This window comes from Falco punctatus (genome assembly GCF_963210335.1).
Source record: "Falco punctatus genome assembly, chromosome: 17".
In the NCBI taxonomy this organism is placed as follows: Eukaryota; Metazoa; Chordata; class Aves; order Falconiformes; family Falconidae; genus Falco; species Falco punctatus.
In genome coordinates, this window is record NC_137597.1 from 3,437,019 (window position 1) to 3,456,422 (window position 19,404).

General features: G+C 59.3%; 2 protein-coding genes across 14 annotated transcripts; both read right to left on the reverse strand.

Moving 5' to 3' along the window:
* Positions 1–97: 97 nt before the first annotated feature.
* LOC308054644 (inositol 1,4,5-triphosphate receptor associated 2-like) lies at positions 98–13,372 on the reverse strand. Of its 6 annotated transcripts, XM_080367788.1 has the most exons (16): positions 10,773–13,372; positions 7,000–7,040; positions 6,766–6,920; positions 5,793–5,839; positions 5,311–5,387; positions 5,087–5,150; positions 4,718–4,793; positions 4,459–4,486; positions 3,674–3,814; positions 3,452–3,583; positions 3,004–3,151; positions 2,453–2,505; positions 1,756–1,806; positions 1,552–1,634; positions 1,349–1,462; positions 751–1,014 (listed from the first exon to the last, which is right to left on the reverse strand). In XM_080367788.1, exons 2-16 carry the CDS (start codon positions 7,030–7,032, stop codon positions 855–857), a joined length of 1,362 nt encoding a protein of 453 aa, XP_080223914.1. In that variant the 5' UTR covers positions 7,033–7,040; positions 10,773–13,372; the 3' UTR covers positions 751–854. The 6 variants fall into 6 exon arrangements, with proteins under 6 accessions (XP_080223915.1, XP_080223914.1, XP_080223916.1 ...); XM_080367790.1 differs by lacking the exon at positions 7,000–7,040; XM_080367793.1 differs by lacking the exons at positions 7,000–7,040; positions 10,773–13,372 and having other exon boundaries at positions 5,083–5,150; positions 6,766–6,857.
* Positions 13,373–13,514: 142 nt separating this feature from the next.
* FANCE (FA complementation group E) lies at positions 13,515–19,396 on the reverse strand. 8 transcript variants are annotated; one of them, XR_013924166.1, is made up of 13 exons: positions 19,262–19,395; positions 18,531–18,771; positions 17,592–18,225; positions 17,465–17,509; positions 17,097–17,156; positions 16,871–17,014; positions 16,667–16,790; positions 15,986–16,061; positions 15,786–15,852; positions 15,556–15,681; positions 15,352–15,446; positions 15,008–15,179; positions 13,515–14,281 (listed from the first exon to the last, which is right to left on the reverse strand). XR_013924166.1 is itself a non-coding variant. In XM_080367782.1 (12 exons), exons 2-12 carry the CDS (start codon positions 18,743–18,745, stop codon positions 15,176–15,178), a joined length of 1,563 nt encoding a protein of 520 aa, XP_080223908.1. In that variant the 5' UTR covers positions 18,746–18,771; positions 19,262–19,396; the 3' UTR covers positions 13,515–15,175. The 8 variants fall into 8 exon arrangements, 5 of the variants coding, with proteins under 5 accessions (XP_080223908.1, XP_080223906.1, XP_080223904.1 ...); XR_013924167.1 differs by having other exon boundaries at positions 13,515–14,882; XR_013924168.1 differs by having other exon boundaries at positions 13,515–14,882; positions 14,978–15,179.
* Between the last annotated feature and the right edge of the window lie 8 nt (positions 19,397–19,404).

The window sequence follows — 19,404 nt, forward strand, 5'->3', positions numbered from 1 at the left end:
ACGTCGCCTGCTTCTGAGTCACCCGTGGCACTGGTGGCAGCGGTGCTGAGCAGGGGCAGCCAGCCCAGCACCTCCATCCCTCCTTCCCGTGGTCCCCTCTGGCTTCTTCCTGGGGGTCCTGGTGCAGACACCCCCCCCCCATGTCCCCCCCTCCCTGCAGCTCAGCCGGGGTGTTTGAAGCTCGCCAGCCCCCTGCAAAGCTGCTGGGTGTGGGTGCAAGGGAGCCCACCCATGTTTTGGGGCCACCAGAGGCCGGGGCGGACGCGGAAACCGGGTGTCTGCGTCAAACCAGGCAATTTTCCCAGGCGCCGGAGCAGTCAGGAACAGCTCGCTCTGTTTGTGAGCCCTTTGTGGTGCCATGGGAAAGTCTGAACGCTGACCTGCTCCTTCCAGCCCCAGCTTCGTCCCCCAGGGGAAGCAGCAAATGAGCATTAGATCTTAATTACAGCTCCCCAGGCAGCAGGGACCGAGGATGTGCCGTGGTGGAGGGCACCTGGCCGGCACAGTGGGACATGGCTCTAACACAGACCCACCGGCCGCGGACAGCCCAGTCTCTGTCCTCGGCACAGGGGGACATGCAGTGGCATCCCTGCACCCCTCTGCGTGCCTGGAGAACAGGCAAACTCATAGCACTGATGAGGGCTGCTGTAGCTCCCGGAGCCCTTCACACCTGTAAGGAGGTGCAAACCAAACTTTAGGTCCCACCACAGGATGTTCCCCCTGCTCTCCAGCATCACAATTCCCCCATTTTTCCTCCAATTTTATTATTCTAGGGTTTTGGTGTTTTACGGTGCGGGGAAGGAGCAGCAACGGAGAGTGGGTGCCTCCCAGCTGCCTCCCCCTCCCCGCTCCGGCTAGGCCTTGGATGATGCTGCAGGCTGCAGCCGCTGCAGCTCCAGGACACGGATAAGAAGGAGGAAGGCGATGCTCAGGAGAAACAGCCAGAAGAAAACCCAGTAGTGCTGCGGGAGGAAGAGCCACGGCCGCCACAGCTCCGCTGGGGACCCTTTGGATCTGGGAAGAAGGTGATAGGGGACACTCGTCACCCAGGGCAAGACAGCGAATCCCACCTCCGCCCCAGCTGGGGATGAGGGGGGTGTTTAACAACCCCAGACCTCACTGACCCTTTTGCAAACCCAAATGCAACAAGCCCAGGGAGGGCACGAGTGACCCCGCAACGCATGAGGGAAACTGAGGCAGAGCAGGGTCAAGCTGGGGCAGCCAAGCAACACCCCAGCCCTCCATCACCAAATCCCCCAGCCCATTTCCCACGTGCTGGCTACAGAGGGTCCAGAAGCGGGGTGGGGGTGGGGGCGGGGATGCTGGGCACACGCAGGGTGCTGCTCACGTCAGCCCAAGCTGCTCCGGCTCCTCGTCCCCTGTACTTGAGCCTCTGCCACCTGCCTCAGCCACCGGTTCCCTGGTCACGGCGCTGCCCTGGCCTGGCTGCTCCAGCTCACTCCTGGGATGGGAGAGGATGGGGTTCTGTGCTGTCCCCCGCGGGCCAGCGGCAGCCAGTGCCGTGGCCTCCCCGCTGCCCAGCGCGGTTACCTCTGGGTGCTGGGCCAGCGCGGGACCCGCTCCCTCTCTGGCTCGCCAGCCAGGGCTGTTCGGCTGTCAGGGCTGGCACCTGGCTGGGCACCAAAGGCGGGAGCATCAGTGGGGACCCAGACCCCCAGTAGCACCAAGCCTGGGGACACATGTCCGACAGCAGGGCACAGCTCCTGTCCGTCCCCCGCCTGTGTGTGTCCTTACCAAGAGCTGCTTGGGGATGACGGCGATGCTGACTCTGCGGCGGGCAGACCCCTGCAATGGAGGGGCTGGGGGTGAGCACCGTGACAGCCGCCTCCCCGTGCTCCCCATCTCCTTCCCCATCGCCTCCCCAGCACAGGCAAGGGACACTGAGGAGGAGAAGGGATGCTGCCAGCCTCCCACTGGCCCTGGCGCTAAGGGGGAAGCCAGACAGCTGGTGAGATGAGGGAAGGTCAAAGCCAAGAGATTTGCACCTGTCCTTACTGCTTCAAGCCATGCCGCTGGGGCTGCCCTCCCCCCTCCCCGAGCGCTCCCCTACCTCTTGAGCTGTAGGGGAATCAGTGCCGAATTCGAACTGGTGCTAGAGAACAGCCAAGCCTGCGGCTCTTGCGCTATGACCCTGCAACGCAGAGGGACCTGCCTGAGATCTCCTCGACAAGCAGCCCCCAGCCCCGGGCACCCTGTCTCCCCAGCCCCGGGCACCCTGTCTCCCCAGCCCCGGGCACCCTGTCTCCCTGCAGCCTTCCGAGGCTGCCCCTACATTTTGCCTCAACCCCAGCATTTCATTCATCTGCAGCAAGCAGCTGGCAGGAGTGGCATTATCTGGGGACCAGTGGGTGCGTGGGGACCGCTGGGCAAGGGAGAGCGGCAGGGCACGGGGAGGCGGTGGTTCCGGGGCTGTTGAACTGGGACCAGTTACCTGCTGGAAAGTTCGCATCAAGGGGTGAGGCCTCAGCCGTGGCTCCGTGTCATCTGGGAGCAAAGAGAAGCAGCTTTACATCACCCCCAAAAATTAAGAGGAGGCTGATGGACAGACAGCTGCAAACCTCCCTCGCATCGAAAGCTGTCCTGGCCATGTGCTTGGGACAAGTCACAGGGGTGACAAGTCACAGCCCTGGCCGGGGGGACCCTGTCTGCATGCACGCCAGTGGCACGTGTGGGGTTTGGCGTCTAGGGACAAAGCGCCCTTAGTGTGCCCCGAGCCCCCCTGCCCCACATTCCCAGCTGGGCCACGGGACGATGGCTCTCCGGCCACCAGCACCTGCTCCCACGCCGCGTCTGCTGTTACACCGGCCTCTCGCATTTGTCACTGGGTGCCAGCTGTCACCCACCCCCGGTCCCCAGCTTGCAGAACCCACTGGCTCTGTGGCGTGGGATCACAGTGACTCCCCCCGGAGGGTTTGGGACCAAATCCTGCAGGGTCACCCCGTGCAAACCCTCTGCAGGTCCCGGCGGCGGAGCCCACCTCACCCTGGGTCTCTGCCAGCTGCCGATTGCGGGAGTTTTGCTGGATCAGGCGCTTCATCTCCTCCAGCTCCGCGTGCTCCCGCATGTGGTGCCGCTTCAGGTTCTCCACGTGCTGGACCATAACCTCCGCTGCTCGGCTCATCCGGGCCTCCTGCGGCCGGGCAGGATGGGGGATCAGGCCCCCCATCTCCTGGTCCCTAAGGACCCAGGTCCCTGCCAGTCCCTCACTGTACATCCCATGGTGCCTCCACCCAGGGGGTGCAAATGCATCCCCTTCCTGCTCCCAAGGGCAGGCAGATCTCTCGCACCCTGGTACGTGCAAACACGAGGTCAATGCCAGCACCACCAGGACGAGGGAAAAAACCCAGCAAGCCCAGAGGTGGGTCCTCAAGCCCAGCCGCAGCACCCTCCATCGCTCCCGGCCCTGGCAGGGCATCCCAGGTGTACAGACCTGATGTACAGCCCCCAGCTTCTCTGCCGCGCTGGTTGCCCGCTCGACAGCAGCTGCCAACACAGCCAGGCTGCGCTGCAGCTGCTCCAGCGTCTCCTTGCAGCCTGCATCAGTGCAAGATGGGCCCAGCCTCTGCGGAGGGAGAGGATGGAGCTGCTGGAGCCAGGACCAAGGCTGGATGTTCACAGCAGATGCCAGCCCCCTGCCCTGGTGCCTGCCTACCTCCAGGGCAGCCCGGCACTGCCCCAGCTCCTCCTGGATGTTTTCCTCTGCTGCATCCCGTGCCCGTTTCTCCACCTGCACCCGTTGCTGCAGGGTGAACACGTCACAGCGAAAAGCCAGGGCGAGGTGGGCAAAGGCTGCCTGTGGGATGGGAGGGCGAGAAGTGGGGGACAGGGCGAAGGGGGAGCCACCAGGGCCATGTGCTGCTGTCCCCAAGGCACAGACAGACCCCTGTTAACATGCCACCAAGCAGGGCAGTGCTAAGGATAATTAACACTTGCCTTGCCCCAGCACTCATTAGACTGCTGCATGCTGGGGACAGTCCCTGTGAGATGTCAGCCTGACCGAGACCTGTCCCCCAGGCAGCTGATAACGCATGGAAATCCCGAGCCCTCCTGGCAAAACCACGCGCCAGGCAGACGCCAGCCCTCGCTGCAGGTCCCAGCTGACAGCAGAGCCTGACTCAGCCCTGGCACTCACAGGAAAATTATTTTTATTAGTGTGGCTTCCGCCACCTTCCTGGCTAAGGGCGCTCTCGGCAAGCTGCAGAGCACTTTGTGGGATTGCCGGGCGTGCAGAGGACAGGCTCAGCTTGCTGTGGAAATGCAGCTGCCTCCAAATGCCAACAGCATCACTGGGAAAGGGATTTGCACAGCAGCTGCCAGGGGACTGCGGTGCCTGGAGGGTGGCCAGGAGCAGGGCACAGCCCCAGGACTGTGAGCCAGCAAGTCATCTGTCCTTCTGTCCCCCTCCCCCAGCCCACCCATGCCTCTGGCAACCCTCACCTCTACGTCCTGCTCTGTCAAAGCCACCCTGCAGAAAGAGAAGTGCTGTCAGAGGTGGAGGCACCATGGGGACTTGGGGACTGCATGCAGAAAATGCCCTTGGTCTGCTCCCACCAGAAGTGGGAACCCCAGTGGCCCTTGCCTGGAGAGTGGCTCTTGTGCAGTGGGAAAGGAGGAAAGCCCAATCCCTGGACCACATGGTGCCCTGGGACCCCCTGTCCCATACCCCCAGAGGGACACAGGTGCTCACTGGTCTTACCTGTGCAAGCCTAGTCTGTCCAGCACCGAGAGCTCACTGGGGAAACTCAGCAGCGGCTCCTCCGGGGTTTTGGCACCTGCAGGGAGGCACTAACGTCACGGGAGAGACCTCATGGGAAGGCTTTCCCTTGGCCTTTCCTCCTCCTTCTGCCCTCCCATCCCAGTAGGGAGCAGACGCCTGTGGTGTGGGACCATCCCAGTCCTTCCCCCAGCATCAGGGAGGCTTCAGGTCCCCCTGGGCCAGTGCCCCCTTCCCTATGTCCCCACCAAAGGAGATGACCCCCATCAGGGCACACTGTTCCCACGCTCATCCCCAGCTACTTCAAGCCTTCCCTTACCCAGCTGGGATGTGGGATGGGGACTCACCCACCTTCCTTGGTCCCATCGCTGTCCTGGGTGCGCACAGCCAGATCCTGTCTGTCCGTGCCTGGCACCTGGGGGGCACATGGGCACATCTGAGCAAACCCCTCCCTGGCGCTGGAAGGCTCCCGAAAAGAGCAGCACCGAGAGGCTGGGGGTCTAGCCAAGCCAAGGGGCTAACGAGGGAAGCCCCCCCCCCCCCCCCCCCACCTGTCACCCTCCCCTCCCTCTCACCTTGCCGACGCACTCCATGCTCTTCTCACTCCTGGCCAAAACCCCATCTGGGTGTCCCTGGGGACTGCTCATCCTCCCTGGGGACAGAAAGGGTGGTGGGAGCCGGGCAGCAGCGTCCCCTCCCCAGCCTGACACCACTTCAGGGGAGACCCCCGAAAATACTGCTGGCATTTCTGTAGGCTCCTTAGGGGGCATGGGCTGGCAAGTGCCCCCCAAAATACCCCTGCAGGGTTCAGGGAGCTGCAGCTAGGCTGGGCCAGGGCAGGGGGAGGAGGGCAAGGGATGTGGTGCAGCGGGTGGGTTGCAGCTGGCAAGGCAGATCCAGAGGATGGGGTTGGGGTCCCAGGGCTGGGAGGGCTGCGAGGTGGCAGACAGGTGCTGCCAGGCCAGGGGACACCCTCCTGCTAGACCTGTGCAATGCTGCTCAGGGAGGGAGTGAACCCCAGCCCTTTCCCCCCATCCCCACCCTAGGCTGTCCTTACCTTCATCCGGAGACGGCAGGAGCCTGGCCAGCTCTGCCCGCTGCTCCCTGCGGAGAGAAGCCTGGGTAAACCCCAAAGAAACTCTGGCAGCAGAGGCAGCATCCCACCCCCTCCGCCCTCCCCCAGCCGCCACGGCATCCCTCGATGGGGGATGCTGCTCTGGACCTGGGTCCTTTCCGAGCATCCTCTGCAGCCTGCTCCGTCCCTGTCCCCGCTCTGCCTGGCACGGGCGCAGCAGCCCCCTCCGCTCCTGCAGCCGCCGCAGAGCCGCCACCGAGGAGCCCGCCGAGGCTGCTTCCAGCCAGCAATGAGTCACCGGCCCACGGCCGTGCTTTTCCTCAGTACATTATTTTTATTTCTCCCCCCCAACCCCCCCCACCCGGCTGCCAAGCGGACCTCGCTGCGAGCCGGCCGCTTCCCAGGCACCACAACAAACACGGCTGCCGGCAGAGCCCGGGCGCCATCTCACGTCACTGCTGCGGGGATGGCAGGCCTTGGCACGCACTTTTGCCCCCCCAAAAAAGTACACCGGCATTCCCTTGCCACCCCAAAACCCTGTTCTGGGGGCAAAGAACCTGGCAGCTTTGCGGTATCCCTGCTCAGTGGGGCTGGGGATGCTGGAGCACAGCGGGGATGGCGGGTCACCTGTGCGTGGGGATAGAGGGGCTGCCGTGCAAACAGCCCTCTGCAGCCTTGTGCTGGAGCCCAGCACCCGACCGGGAAAGCGTTTGAACCCCCAAACTTTGCTCCCGGCCCTAGAAAGCACTACAGCAGGGCTTTTCCCTCTCCTCCCTACAAGCCTGGGGGGTCGTTCCCCAGGAGCCGTGGCTGCAGCGGAAGGGGCTGCTGTGCCGAAATGATGCTTGGTGCCCTGGATGCTCCAGCCAGCACGCCCACTTGCCTGGCACCGCTGTCCCTGTCCCATGCTTGCCAGCACCCCAAGAGCTGCAGGGCAAGCCTTTCGTGCACATACCTCCGAGGTGAGGGGCTGGGGCGGCAGCTTGTCCTCTGCCGCTGCCGCCGTCGGCACCCCTGGGTGAGTCCCTGTGCCTCCTCTTCCCCCTCTCCCAGCAAGGTCCCTTCGAGCGGCATCATTTGCAAAGCGCGGAGGCTCCAGGACCAGCACACCTATCATGAGAGACACATATTAGCTGCGCGCAGATGGGAGAACGCCTCTAAATGTTATATTTTTAAAGCATTTTCTCACCCAGAAGGAGCTCCGAGCTCCTCTGCTTAGCATGGAGGCATCTGTGGGAAAAGAGGTGGGGAGGCCCGCTGCGATTCAGGAGGATGCTGCTGGGATTCGGGCGGGCACAGAGCGAGGCAGACAAGGAATTTAATACAAGCCCCAATTCTGTGCAGCGCTGAGGGTGGACTTTCCTGCACATCGCCCCCGTTTCCCTCCCACCGGGCAATCCTCACTTGGGGCTCACGATGTGGGTCATCTCCGCAGGGGGAGATACGTTTGCACCCACCTACCGGTGCAAGCACCCAGTGCAGAGTGTGAGCAACCTGCTGTACCCCAGGCAGCGGACAGTTCAGTCCCCAAGCATCCCCCTGCCAGGCTGGCTCCCAGGTAGACAAAAAGAAGAAATTCCCAAGTCTAAGGGAGCTGGGATGTCTCTTTCAAGCTGTTTTGCAATGTTTAAAAATCAGAGAAAGCCAGCAGAAGCCCAGAGTCCCCCTCCCAGCCCAGGGTAAACTATCTGCGCAGAAGGGACTCTCCTGTAGGACGTGTCTCCTCAGGAGCTGTGCCCATGGACATGCAGATATGGGGCGGAAGGAATTTTTTTTTTTTTTTTGGCCAGGACAAGAAATACAGCAGAGATTTAAAGGGACAGACATCAGGGATGGTTTGAACCCACGTGCCTGTGCAAAGCCTTGGCCATGCTCAGTCTAGGTCACCCCAGCACTGAGCGGGACCATCACCCCATCTTGCCCCCACACCGAGTGAGGCCATCACCCGTCTCCCAGAGCCTGCTCGGCCCTGATGAAGGTGTAAGAGCCAGCAGCACTTGGCATCTGTCAAAACAAACCCATTTCGTGCCTATACACTGGAAATTGTCCCTGACACCCCTGCCCAGGGGCTCAGGAGCTCCCGGGCACCGGGGGTCAGCCAGACTCATCACATCAGTGAGTATCAGAGCTCTCCCGAGGTCTGGTCCCCACTGCAAAGCACTGGCTCTGTAGCAGTCACAGCAGAGCCTGCAGCCTGCCGATTCACCACAGCTCAGGCAGCCTTACAGACACCCCTTATCCTTGTTTTATGGATGGAAGTACAGAGGCACGCAGCTCGTTTGCCCGGTGTGGCATCAATAACCCCCTGGGAAGCCAGACCGAGCGCTTTCCCTTGGCTCGGTGACTTTACCAAACACTCCCCGGGTCGTTACCTGCCTGAACTTGTCTCAAGCAGCCGAAGGCAGATGCTGGGGCCACCCAGCTCGGACCCAGCACTCAGCGCTGTCGGGTCCCCGGCAGACCCAGGAGGGGGGTCAGGGGAAGCGGTCTCCCGGTGGGTTGGGGGGTGCCAGGGCCCCGCATGGTGCAAGCTGCTGGCAGCAGAGTCTCCCCGGAGGGGAAAGCAACCGCATCTGCGGCAGAAGGAGCTGCCAGGGAAGAGCTCGATGCGAGAAGGCCTTTAAAGGACATGCACAAGAGCGGCTGGGAGCTCCCTGCATGGGGCTGGGGCGGGCCAAGTGGTTTGCAGGTGGCCAGGCGACCTCTGCTTTCGGTGCGGGGCCAGATCCTGCACCCACTCTTTGGAGGTGACAGCTATCACCCAGAGCTGGGAGACAGCACGACTGCTCCCTCCTTGCCTGGTGTCTGCAGAATGGAGCAGACCCGAGCCTCAGCATCCCCCTGGCAGGAGGCTCGGGGCAGAGCAGTGGCACTCAGGACCTCCACAGAGATGGGGGGGACCCCCATGCCTTCATGAGGGGTACAGCACCAGGCTAAACCAGGATGGCTGACGAGGAGCCCCCGTAGCATTGTATTTGATGATGCAGGGAAGCCGCTCTGCCCAGGACTCCCAAACCTCCTGCCCCCTTTTCCCCCCAGCCATCACCCCCACTGCCCCTTCCTCTGCCCAATCCCTTTGCTCAAATCTGTAACATCCTCCAAAGCCGCTTTCTTCCCCTAATGAGCTTACGTGGAGTTTGACTCAATGCTCAGCACTACAGAGGACCAGGCTGCAGGCAGGCAGCTGCTCTTAGCCCCCCCATACCCAGGGACTCTGATGTACCACCAGGTCCCTGGGGTCTGCACATCTCTTAGGCCCTGAGCGGTCAGCCAGCAAACGGCATCTCCCAGCCCCGGGCAGGGCTGGCCCAGCCTCATGCCCATCTGCCGAGAGCCAGAGTGCAGGATGCGGCCCCAGGGAGGGCTGAGAGAGCCCATTTGCAGCGCTGAAGCAGGAGCTGCGCTGGGCCACCGTGCCCACTGCGGGATGAGGCTTTGGATGTGGCCATCAACAATGGTCCCCACCAGGTCAGGATTTCAAATGTCCTTGAAGCTTCAGGGATGGGGTTTTGCCTTTTGGGACAAAGGCCTCCTGCCCGGACCCGACCCAGCAGCAGCACTGCTGAGAATTCGTGAGTCATCTGAGGGGAAAGACAGCCCCAAATTCCCATGCTGTCTTCCCTGTAACACACATACTAACAAATGCATGATTAGCACCGATTAATGACAATTAGCACATCATAAGTTCACAATGGCAGCACTGGGAAGACACAGGACATGCCAAAAGGCAGACTGGCACTGCCATCATCTGCCTTTCCTTAAAAATATCTCCGGGATTTCCTCTCTTCTCCAGCCCTGTTAGTTTTCTGTCCACCCCCATGAGTTTCCAGGCACAAGGGCTGACCACCGCTGCTCCTTTGTGGAGAAGGACATGCCCAGATACACTTCCCGGAGCAAGCAGGTCACCTGGGCCAAGCTGCGAGAGGATGCTGAGGACTGACGGCAGGGCCGGATCCATCCCTGCAGGTGAGTACATCCATACAGCATCTGGAGGCAGCCGAGCCCGGGTGCTGTGCACCAGTGACAACCTCGAGCAGCCCAGCTTCCTCCCTCCCTGCCCCTTACCCCCAGCGCTTTCCCAGCTGGCTGATACCTGGAAACAGATGAATTCTCCCAGCATGAAGCCAGGTTTGCATTGGCACCGCCATTCCCATCACTGGGCTAACTCACCTCCAGGCGCCTCTTTGTTTCAGAAAGGGGAGATCCGAGCAGGTGAGAAGACCCTTCCTTTGGGCTCAGACTCTGCAGTTGGAGGCCAGCGCCCCACCGCCCCAATACCACTCCCCTCCTCGAGGATGTCCCCATGCCTGCAGGGTCTGCTTGAGCATACAGGTCTAAACTGTATATTTTATTGTTGGAGTGTTTTTTCCAGCCAAGTACAAGGTGTCTCTTCAACACAGCCTGCAGGCAAGGCTCCTGTCGTGAGGCAGGGAAGTAAAAGCACCTTCAAAGCATGATGCTGAGCAGTGTACAAAACCAGGGGGGTGAAGGAGGGACACCTCTGCATACAGCTGTGCCATCAACACAACCTGGTCCTGCTGGCCCCATCCCCACAGAGACCCTGCTTCCACCTCAGAGAGCAGCAGCCTGGCACCAGGGAGGCAGCAGATCAGGCTCTGTAGCCTCTGCTCTAGTGTCCTGGCAGGTCCACGGCTGCCGTGACTTGCTCTGTGGGGGACACAGACCTAAGGACACCATCACATTGGTTCCCCAAACTGGAATAGAACTTTTCTGCTCAAAAACTCCCCTGTCCCCTCACACACACATGTGCTGAGGGGTTCGATAAGAGGCAATGCCCCTCTTTGCAAACTATCCTGTTCAAAGAACCTCTAAAAGCATTTACTAAACGCACACAGGGATCTCTACGTATTCGTATTTTTAACCTAGGAGCATCCAAATCACAACGGCAATCTAGGTAGGGCCTCAAACAAGCAAAAGCAGCCCAGCTCCCCATGCACAGACCTGTTCAGCAGGGATGAAGGAGGCCCTGCTGAGAGATCTCCAGCCCAGAGAGGTGAGCGGCAGCAAGGGGCTGCGGGCTCTGGCTTTGCCCCTCCTGTCTCCTTCCAGCAAGTTCCCACCGGCGCTGCAGCAGCCTACTGCGACGACCCCTTCCCAGGGCTCCTCCTGAAGCTGAGCTGAACTTGCAGCTCAGATGGCGGAGAGCATGGTCATCTGGATTATCCGCTTCTCGGAGGAAAGCTGCTCAGACTGACACTGGCTGCTACTGCTGATGTGGCAAATGTGATTTATTAGGTCTGTGAAGGGGGCCCAACCATAAAGCAACACCCCAGCCCTCCAGCAAATTCATCTTCATGTAGCCCTGGTCTCCCCAGCTGACAGGGACCTGGCAGCCACCAGACTATCCAAGGGAGAACACTATTCTCTTACTATGATTAAAAGATTGTTGGCAAAAAACAGCCAAGAAAGAATGTTTTTGTTTCTTTTGGTTCAGTTTTAAATTCCAGGCGGGGGGGAAAAAAAAAAAAAAGACTGCTGACCCTTCCCCAGAGCAGCTCAGCCTCACGTCTGGGTGTCACAGCCACCAGATTTCAACACAAAACTGCAGCAGCACATCAGGGATTACACACGTGATGAACAGGTTGTCACTGAAACACAGTTACCTCCAGGGAGAAGCAGGGTGACTATCAGCTTCCAGCGCTGCTGCAGGAGGGGACACAGCAACTGCCTGGATATACCTGCAGCTCCTGCTTGGAAAGGAGGATGGATATGGGCCATTTTAAGGGAAGCCGCTGAGTTGCAGCCCTCTCCAACACGGTGCTGCAGGGACCAGGGTGGTCTGGCTCCTACGCGGCTCTGACGTCTGGTGTTTTAACACCAGCGGCTGCAGCACTCACATGCCTCTGCCCACCCGAAGGAGGTTCTCTGCTGTCCAGTCATGGCACCAAGATGCCACCTGGGCAGAGGAGAGATCATCTTATCATGAAACTGGTGCAAAAATCAGCGTGGGAAGATGAAGCAGCAGCGGAGCTGACAGATGAACCATGCAATTGCATAATCTTAATTTCCTTTAAAAAAAAAACAAAACAAAACAAAAACCAAAAAGGGAATTCCCCTCTGTACCATGAAAGAGGTAAATCTCTGCAAACAGAAGAGGAAGCAGATAAGGAACCACTGACAAATATCCCAAGTAAACTGGCTGAAAATTATATATGCTGCCTTCTACATACAGCTCAGGAAACATCTAAGACAAAGCTTCAGACCTTTCCCTTCACCAGCACTGCTAATCAATCAGGACAAGGACAAACTCAGCCCTGGCTCTCCCTCCCCGCCTGGATAAAATGTTCTGCTGAACTATAAAACCTGACTGGTGTTTTATGCCACATCCACCTCTTTGCACTGTTCAGGCTGCATTTTAAAGTTCTTGAGAGGGCCAAGAAGAGTCAAAAGTAAAGTCTTCTGTGCCGCTGCTACCAATCACCATGTTATCAAGTAGTCTTCCACCAGCACGTCTAGCGTCTGCAGGGTTTGCTTCCAATTCTCCTAACGTGACTGTTATCTTACACGCATACTCCAGAGGAATCTACGGTACATGATAAGCTGCAGCCAAGAGCAAAAACAGGGCTAAGGCGGCTCTTGCCATGAGCCAGCATAATGCTTTCCAGCAGAACAGGAACCCCCCTTGAAATCTGCAAAGCCGATTCCTGCCTGACTACTGTTTCTTTGCAAAAACCACGTAGGCTGGCCCAAAACACAGCTCCCAGTACATCCAGATGAGTTGGAAGTGCAAGCTGCATACAGCACGTAGCAGCCAAGAACAGCCTGTCAAAATGAAACTGTTGCCTAAAGAAACCAGTAAGCAGTTACAAAACCAAACATCCATCAGGGAGGAGATGTACACCATGGCCAGATTTCAAACCCTTTGTTGCTGCCCAGTCCACAGGGATGCCAGGGCTTCCCCAGGGTGCTCTGGATATACACAGCACCTGTTCTCCCAGCTCTTCTTTAGCAAAGACACCAGGAAGCTGATGAGCCGGTGAATTTTGGAGACGAGTTTGTCCTTGGTCACCTTCACATGACCGACAGCTGCAGTCAAAGCACCAGGGACAATGACACCGAGGTCACTTGGTACAAGCTTTGCAGGGAAAGTGCAAAGACCACAGCCTGCTACCTAATAAAGCCAGAACAGCAGGCTCAGACCCTGATGATCAGGGCACAATTTCTATTTATGTCATATTTTGGGCAGCCCTACAATAGCTTCAATAGAGTCAACCACTAACTCACTGGTATGCAAATACATCAACAATTTGGCTCCCTGGAGGTTTCTTTCCTCCAGCTAACGTAGACTTTGAAGCCTCATCAGTCCACTGTCACCTAAAATAGCTCAAGATTCTTACTGTAGAGAAATGAGTGCTCTCGGTGTTAAGAGCATCGCTTAATGCTTCAGTGTCATTCCTCTGGCTGGATATAAACATTAATGAGCAAACTTGGAAGCAGGCACATGTCACACCTACATGTTTTAATCCATCTTCTCCCTTTGTAGATGTAAATGTATATGCATTTTTAAATAGTTCCTGAAGTATGCAATGCTTCAAAACCCCCGTTAAAACTCTAGCACTACCTCCCTCAGAGCCATCCACCCTCTCCCATCCTCATCTTTCCAGTCCTCTGACCAGAAGGTGTCCAGGTGAGGTTTCCAGTGGGTGTTTTCAAGGATAGAGGATAGAAATTTGGAAACAGTAATGCTACAGAACTACTTTTTATTAGCATATCCCTAAGCACCTCGCAGTGGGAACCATCATCATCACCACATTGAGAACCAGAAACATGACACACACTGCAGGGCCCCTCTCAGGCCCTGGCAGAACAGGGAAAAAAAGGCAAATTTAAAGCAGAAAATTCAAGTTAACCAGCTCTTCATCTAAATTCTGTTTTCTTGCAGCCCAAGAGCTGTAAATCCCAGCAGATCAGATAAACGACCCAGCAGATCACAGCTGCACCACCCAGAAATCAGCTTAGCCACCAGAGAAACGCTGACCCGTGCAAAACATACCACTTGTGCCTTGGCTCCTTCGAGCCAGGATAAAATCACAACGGTCAATTATGCCTGGTCCACAATCATCACCTTCCAAGAGCCTCAAATTAATTTCTGTCTCCATTCAGCAACGTGTTCAGGGCAGTAAGAACTAAGGGCCTGTGAGCTGCACTGTGCAATGGTGCCTGCCAGGTGCTCCAGGCCACAACATTGGAAAAACACTTTCAAATATAAAGGTTTTGGACAAGATGATTCTTCACCTGGGCCATCGGGCTGTGAGCGAGGAGAAGGGGCGGCATGCCAGCTCGTGCAGAGCCGGAGCAGCCGCTTCAGGGAGAGCCGAGGCCGGGTAGGCATGGCGCTCCTCAGCGTGAGGAACAAGACAAGGGCGCGGGTACACGTGAAACACTGCAGCCCTGCTGCTCCGTTTTTAGCCAGGATGCAGATTTGTGTTGGTTAAAACAAGCCGGGTCACCTGCAAACCACAGCAATAAGGCACAGGAGTCAAGCTCTTCAGATTTACAAGCTACCAGGCAGGAGCCATGGCCTCGCCCAGCCCGCTCGCCATGGCCAAGGGCACCTGGCAGCGAAGGGTTTCAGCATCTCCACAGCCCCCGGCCGCCCGCTGAGGGGGCACGGAGACACAAACCCCTTCTTATAACGGAACACACAGGGAGAACAGGCACCCTCGACTCTCTGAGGGGCCCCGGCTCGCTGCAGCCCCACTTCAGGCAACGCTACCCCATCGACAATGCAAAACTAACGACTGTTTGTTTTCCTGATTAAAATAAAGCCACGTTTGGGGCACAAACCATCTTTATGTGCCTAGTCACCCCTCCCGCTCGTGGGCCCTGCGTGATGTGGGGGTGAGCTGGGCTGCGGGGTGCCCACGGGGCCGGAGCTGGGCGAGGGGGAGCTGAGCTGCCGTCCTTCCACTGCCGCCATCTTGGGACACGCAGGGAGGCGCCATGTTGAGCGTGGCAGGGCGGGAAGGCGGGAGGCGCCATCTTGAGTGTGGCAAGGTGCCTGTGGTGGCAGACTCTCACAGCCCACAGACAGTCCAAAGGCGGAGATGACTGGAAAGATATTCATTGTTTAACCAAGAAAACCCTCATCTTCAAGCCTGGGGGCGTGTGTGGGGCTGGGATGGCGTTGCTCAGCGATAGCCCACCTCAAACCAGGCTGGCTGAGCCTGAGGTACCTGCAAGGCCCTGGGCTGAGGCATGGGGGCTGTGTGTGCCGCAGCCCACGTTGCTGCGTCTCCATCACGCTGGTGGTGAGCCCCAGTGAGGGACTGGGCTGCAGCTACCACCACCCTGCAAGCATCCTCTGCCCAAGGAAGCTATTATCTCGCAGTTCCCTCTGGCGCTCACCTGGGAGGAGGAGACAGAAAGAGGAGAGAAATCAAGAAAAGGGGAACCCACCGCCAAACACACACTGGCACAGCTGCTGCTGGCACTCAGTTTCCCACTGCCTGGGGTAGACAAGGAATGCAGAGGCTGCCACCCCCCATGAGAGACCCCCCCAGCCCCGCATCTACCTTACCTGGCTCCTTCCAGAATGGCCTGCAGTGACTTCTTCAGGGCCGCATTGCTCTGATCCAGAGCAGCAGCCAGACTGCTCCGGTGGGCTGGGGTGACCTGGGACAGACAGAAGCAAGGAGCTCAGAGAGCTGTGCTGCCAGGAGCCCACCCGAGACCCCTGGGTCAGCTTTACCAGCTGATCTGCAGGACCCAAGCCTGGTCTTACCTGGCTTTGGTACATGGTGAGCATGGCTGTCACCAGCTTGGCATAATTCAGTGACGTGGCAAAGACTGGGGCCTGCCGGCACAGAGTCAGGACCAGGAGTTCAAAGGGCTCGGGGGGCAGCACCTCCTGGAAGAGCCACGAATGGAGAGGAGAGCTGGTCCTTGCTCTAGCGCTGCTGGAGCCAGCAAAGAAACCCAGGGGGACAAGGGGGATCCTCGAGATCCCCTCACCTGCCGCTCCAGCACAGCCTGCAGCACTGGCAGGAGCTTCTCTGTCAAAGGCATCTCTAGGACTTGGCTACAAAGGACGGTGAAGAGGAGATGTGATGCTCACACGGCCTCGCTGGTGCTCCTGAGTGGCTGGAGCCAGCCAGACCCATCAAGACAGGCACAAAAGCTGAAGCAGAGCTGTTGTCCCTGTAATCTCTTACCTTAGCACCAGTCGTACACAGTCTGGCTCCAGGCACTCCTCCACAAGCTCGCACACCAGCTTGGTCTGCTCAGCACCTGCAAGAGCGAAGAAGAGGGAGGAGAGTCTCCAGAAGCTGCCAAATCCATAGGGATGTGTCCAACTCTTCCTGGCACCCCTTCACACAGAGGTACATCCCAGTCAGGACACCCAAAACCTACTCAGGATAATCCAGCTTCCTTTGCCTGTCTGCAGCAAGGGTTTAATTAGCACCAGTCCCTAGGAAAAGGGGATGCTGCTATGGCAGGGGTTCACACAGGACCCTCTTCTCATGCCAGCAGAGCCACCCTGGGGCAGTTCTGGCCCCAGCATTAGAAGCTGTCAGGAAGCCTCTATTCCATGAAGGGATGGCAGCTGTCCTCTGGGGGAACTGGTGCTGAGAAACCAGCCTAGCCTCTCCTCCCTCTCCATCTCAGGCATTTGTAAACCCGTCTCCCACCCAAACTCCCAAGTGTTTCCCTGCCCAGATAAAACCAGCACCATTCCTCCATGATTCCTAACACGTTTTGGGTGATAAATGCCTCCCAGGAGACAGCACTCTACAGTTGGGGCTTCCCTTCTTGCTGGATGCAGCCCATGGGCCCCTGTTCAGCTCCCTCAGCTGCTTCCAGAAGCAGCCGTGCCTCCTGCGAGCCCATCGCACCTTCCCCAGGCTCCCGTAGGACCGCAGCCACCAGGACTTCACAGAAGGGCTGGGAATACTTGGAGCAAAACGAAGCGAGGGCAGCCATGAGGTGACGGGAGGGTGGCTGGGTGAGGGACAGGACCTAGGGACAGAAAAGGCAGGAGATGGGGATGGTGGTGAGGAAAATGGGGTGCAGGAAGCCTCTGCTGCCCTCACACTTACTCGCCTGAGGAAGAGCTGCTCTGCCAGGACGGCCGCGCTGGTGTAGCTGAGGTTGGGGGTGAGAGCTAACAGCCAGCTGCAGAAACGCACCAGGAGGTGCTCCGGGCACGTGGAGAGCTGGAGGAAGGAGCACAGCCCCTCAAGCTGGGGACAGCAGAAGGCACAGGGACATTAGGGACAGCAGCAGGCCCTCCATGGCAGTTGCAGCAAGGATGATGAAGCTCACCTGGCTGGGAGAGCAGCTGTTCAGGACGTGCACCTCCAGCGGGATGCTCAGATCTGAGCGCTGGAGAAAAACACAGTATTGGGCAATACAACAAATAAAGCAACTCACAAAATACAGCTCCAGGGCTTTTCTCTTTCCTACCGCCCCCTGCTTTGGCCAGCGCTGACCCCACAGGCCGCCCATCACATCGCACATCCCTGGGAGGCGGAGGCAGGCAGAACCTGAGCTCAGAGGAGGTGGCAGTGGGGTTTGGTATCCCCCTCCAGTCTTCCCTGTGAAAGCCACCTGTCTCCCACCCCTTCTGGAGGCCATGGCGTGAACCCCTTTATACCATCAGCTCCAGCAGAGAGACAGGAGTAACCACTTACGTCAGACTCCTTCTGCAGCAGCACTTTCAGCCTCTGTCCATGCATCTGAGGAAAATGAGACAACGGAATAGAAACCAGACTGTAAAGGCTCCCTGGCTGGAAGGGGGAAGGAAACCCTGCCCAGTACCTGGAGAAAGGACTGGGCCTCTGCTGCCAGCTCTGCCTGGGGAATCTTCCTGGGCTCCCCGGCTGCATCCTGCTCCGAGCTTTCCAGAGCAGCTCCATCCAGGTTCTGAGCAGATCCGTCCCCTGAAGGCTCCGCAGGTACCTCCTCTTCCATCCCTGCCACATCCCCAGCCTCCTGGGCTCCCGGGGGGTCAAACACCACCTCCTCCAGAAGCAAGCCCTTTCCCTCTCTCTCCTTGTCCAAATCCAGGCTCTCCTCCAACACTTTCTTGTGCTTCCCATCTTCAAGCATAGTGTCAGCCACATCCCCAGCGGCACCAGGCTGCCTGCTGAAGCACCAGTTCAGTTTTCTTTGCCCCTCTGGTTTGTTCTGGGTGATTTTCTGGCACAGGCAGCTAAGCTGCTGCTGGCACACAGAAGACAAGGGAGTGGGAGGTGGGGAGCACTCCTCTCCCCTTGGTCCCTGCTGGAGCAGATCCCCCAGCGCCCGCACCCAGGGATCCACATGGGAATCCTGCTCCACAGCCTGGAGCAGCTGGCCCAGGCAGCCCCCTGGCACCATGGCTCGCACCACGAGGAGCAGGGAGAAGAGGTTTCTCTGGCACATGACGGGAAGCAGCAGCAGCCGTGGCTTACTGGATAAAGGGAGAAAAGGGAGAGGCAGGGCGTCAGAGCAAATCCCCAACTCCTTATTGCCAACCTGCCCCACGGCGCAGGGTATAACGGGACTGGGAAGCCAGAGGAGGCGGCAAATGGCTTCACCAGCTTTTGCAGACACAAGCTGGAAGACCGGCAGGTCCCTGCTACGATCCTGACTTCCCCTACGGACCGCTGCAGCGGGGGGGAGAGGATGCACAGTGCTGAATCGGGCACTCGCCGTGCCACCACCCCCACCCCACCCCCCCCAAAACACCACGTTTTGGAAACGCGGCTGACTCACAGAGCCAGGGCCCCCTCCGGCCCCTCCAGCGTGGGCTCCTCAGCACACAGGGCTGCGATGAAGGGCTGCCAGGGAAACGCCTGCCCCGCTCCCTCGTGGGCCTGGCCCCGCTGCAGCATTCGGAGGGCAGCCTGCGTCCCGGAGGAGCCGGAGGCGAGCGTGTGGAGCAGGAGGCGGCACGGCTTGTCGAAGCTCCGCAGCCAGGGGGGCTCCATCGCTGCTCCGGGGGCTTCGCAGCCGCCTGCAAGAAAATTGGGGAGCGCCTGACACGGGTCACACCGAGGGGCGCAGGGAGATTCCGTGCATCCGGGACCTGGCCAGCCGTGCTCCGGAGCAAACCCCACGGTCCTCCCTCACCAGCTGCAGTTTTGGGGCTGCCCTTCCCCGCTCGCAGCGGGGTCCGTGGTTACCCTCCTCACCGGGGGGGCTGCAGGAGCATTCCCGGGGGCCGCAGCCAGGCCAGAGCACCGGGAGCTCCTCCAAAACCACTTCGCTCCCAGCTCCCCACCACCAGCTCCCGGGGTGGGGGGTGGGGCGAGAAGGAACCCCCCCACCCCCTCCGTCCCCCTCCTCCAGGAACAGACCAGCCCTAACCCCCCCGCCCCGGCACCCACAGCCACGCTGACCCCGTTATTATCACCGTGCCCCGGTGACCCGCTCCCGTCCGCCGGCAAACCAGGCGGGGCACAGCCGGCCGCCCGCGGGGGGGCCCGCAGCGGGCAGGCACTCACCGCGGGGACAAGGCGGCGGGGAGCGGAGGGCGCCCGCTGTTCCCCGCCCCCCCGGGGGCTGCCCGGTACCGGTGCCCCGGGACCCTCGCGCACCACCCCCGGAACAGGCGCCGCGCGCTTCCGGCCACGCCCCGCTGGAAAAG

Excerpts from the sequence above, each read along its gene's own strand:
- LOC308054644 (XM_080367788.1), bottom strand. The coding sequence starts at position 7,032 with ATGCTAAGCAGAGGAGCTCGGAGCTCCTTCTGG. Across the intron at positions 4,794-5,086 it reads CAGCGATGGGACCAAGGAAG|GTGCCAAAACCCCGGAGGAG; the intron begins GTGGGTGAGTCC and ends GCCTCCCTGCAG. Across the intron at positions 4,487-4,717 it reads GACAGACTAGGCTTGCACAG|GGTGGCTTTGACAGAGCAGG; the intron begins GTAAGACCAGTG and ends CTCTTTCTGCAG.
- FANCE (XM_080367780.1), bottom strand. The coding sequence starts at position 18,745 with ATGGAGCCCCCCTGGCTGCGGAGCTTCGACAAGCCGTGCCGCCTCCTG. Across the intron at positions 17,510-17,591 it reads AGGCCCAGTCCTTTCTCCAG|ATGCATGGACAGAGGCTGAA; the intron begins GTACTGGGCAGG and ends CATTTTCCTCAG. Across the intron at positions 15,447-15,555 it reads TCACCATGTACCAAAGCCAG|GTCACCCCAGCCCACCGGAG; the intron begins GTAAGACCAGGC and ends TGTCTGTCCCAG.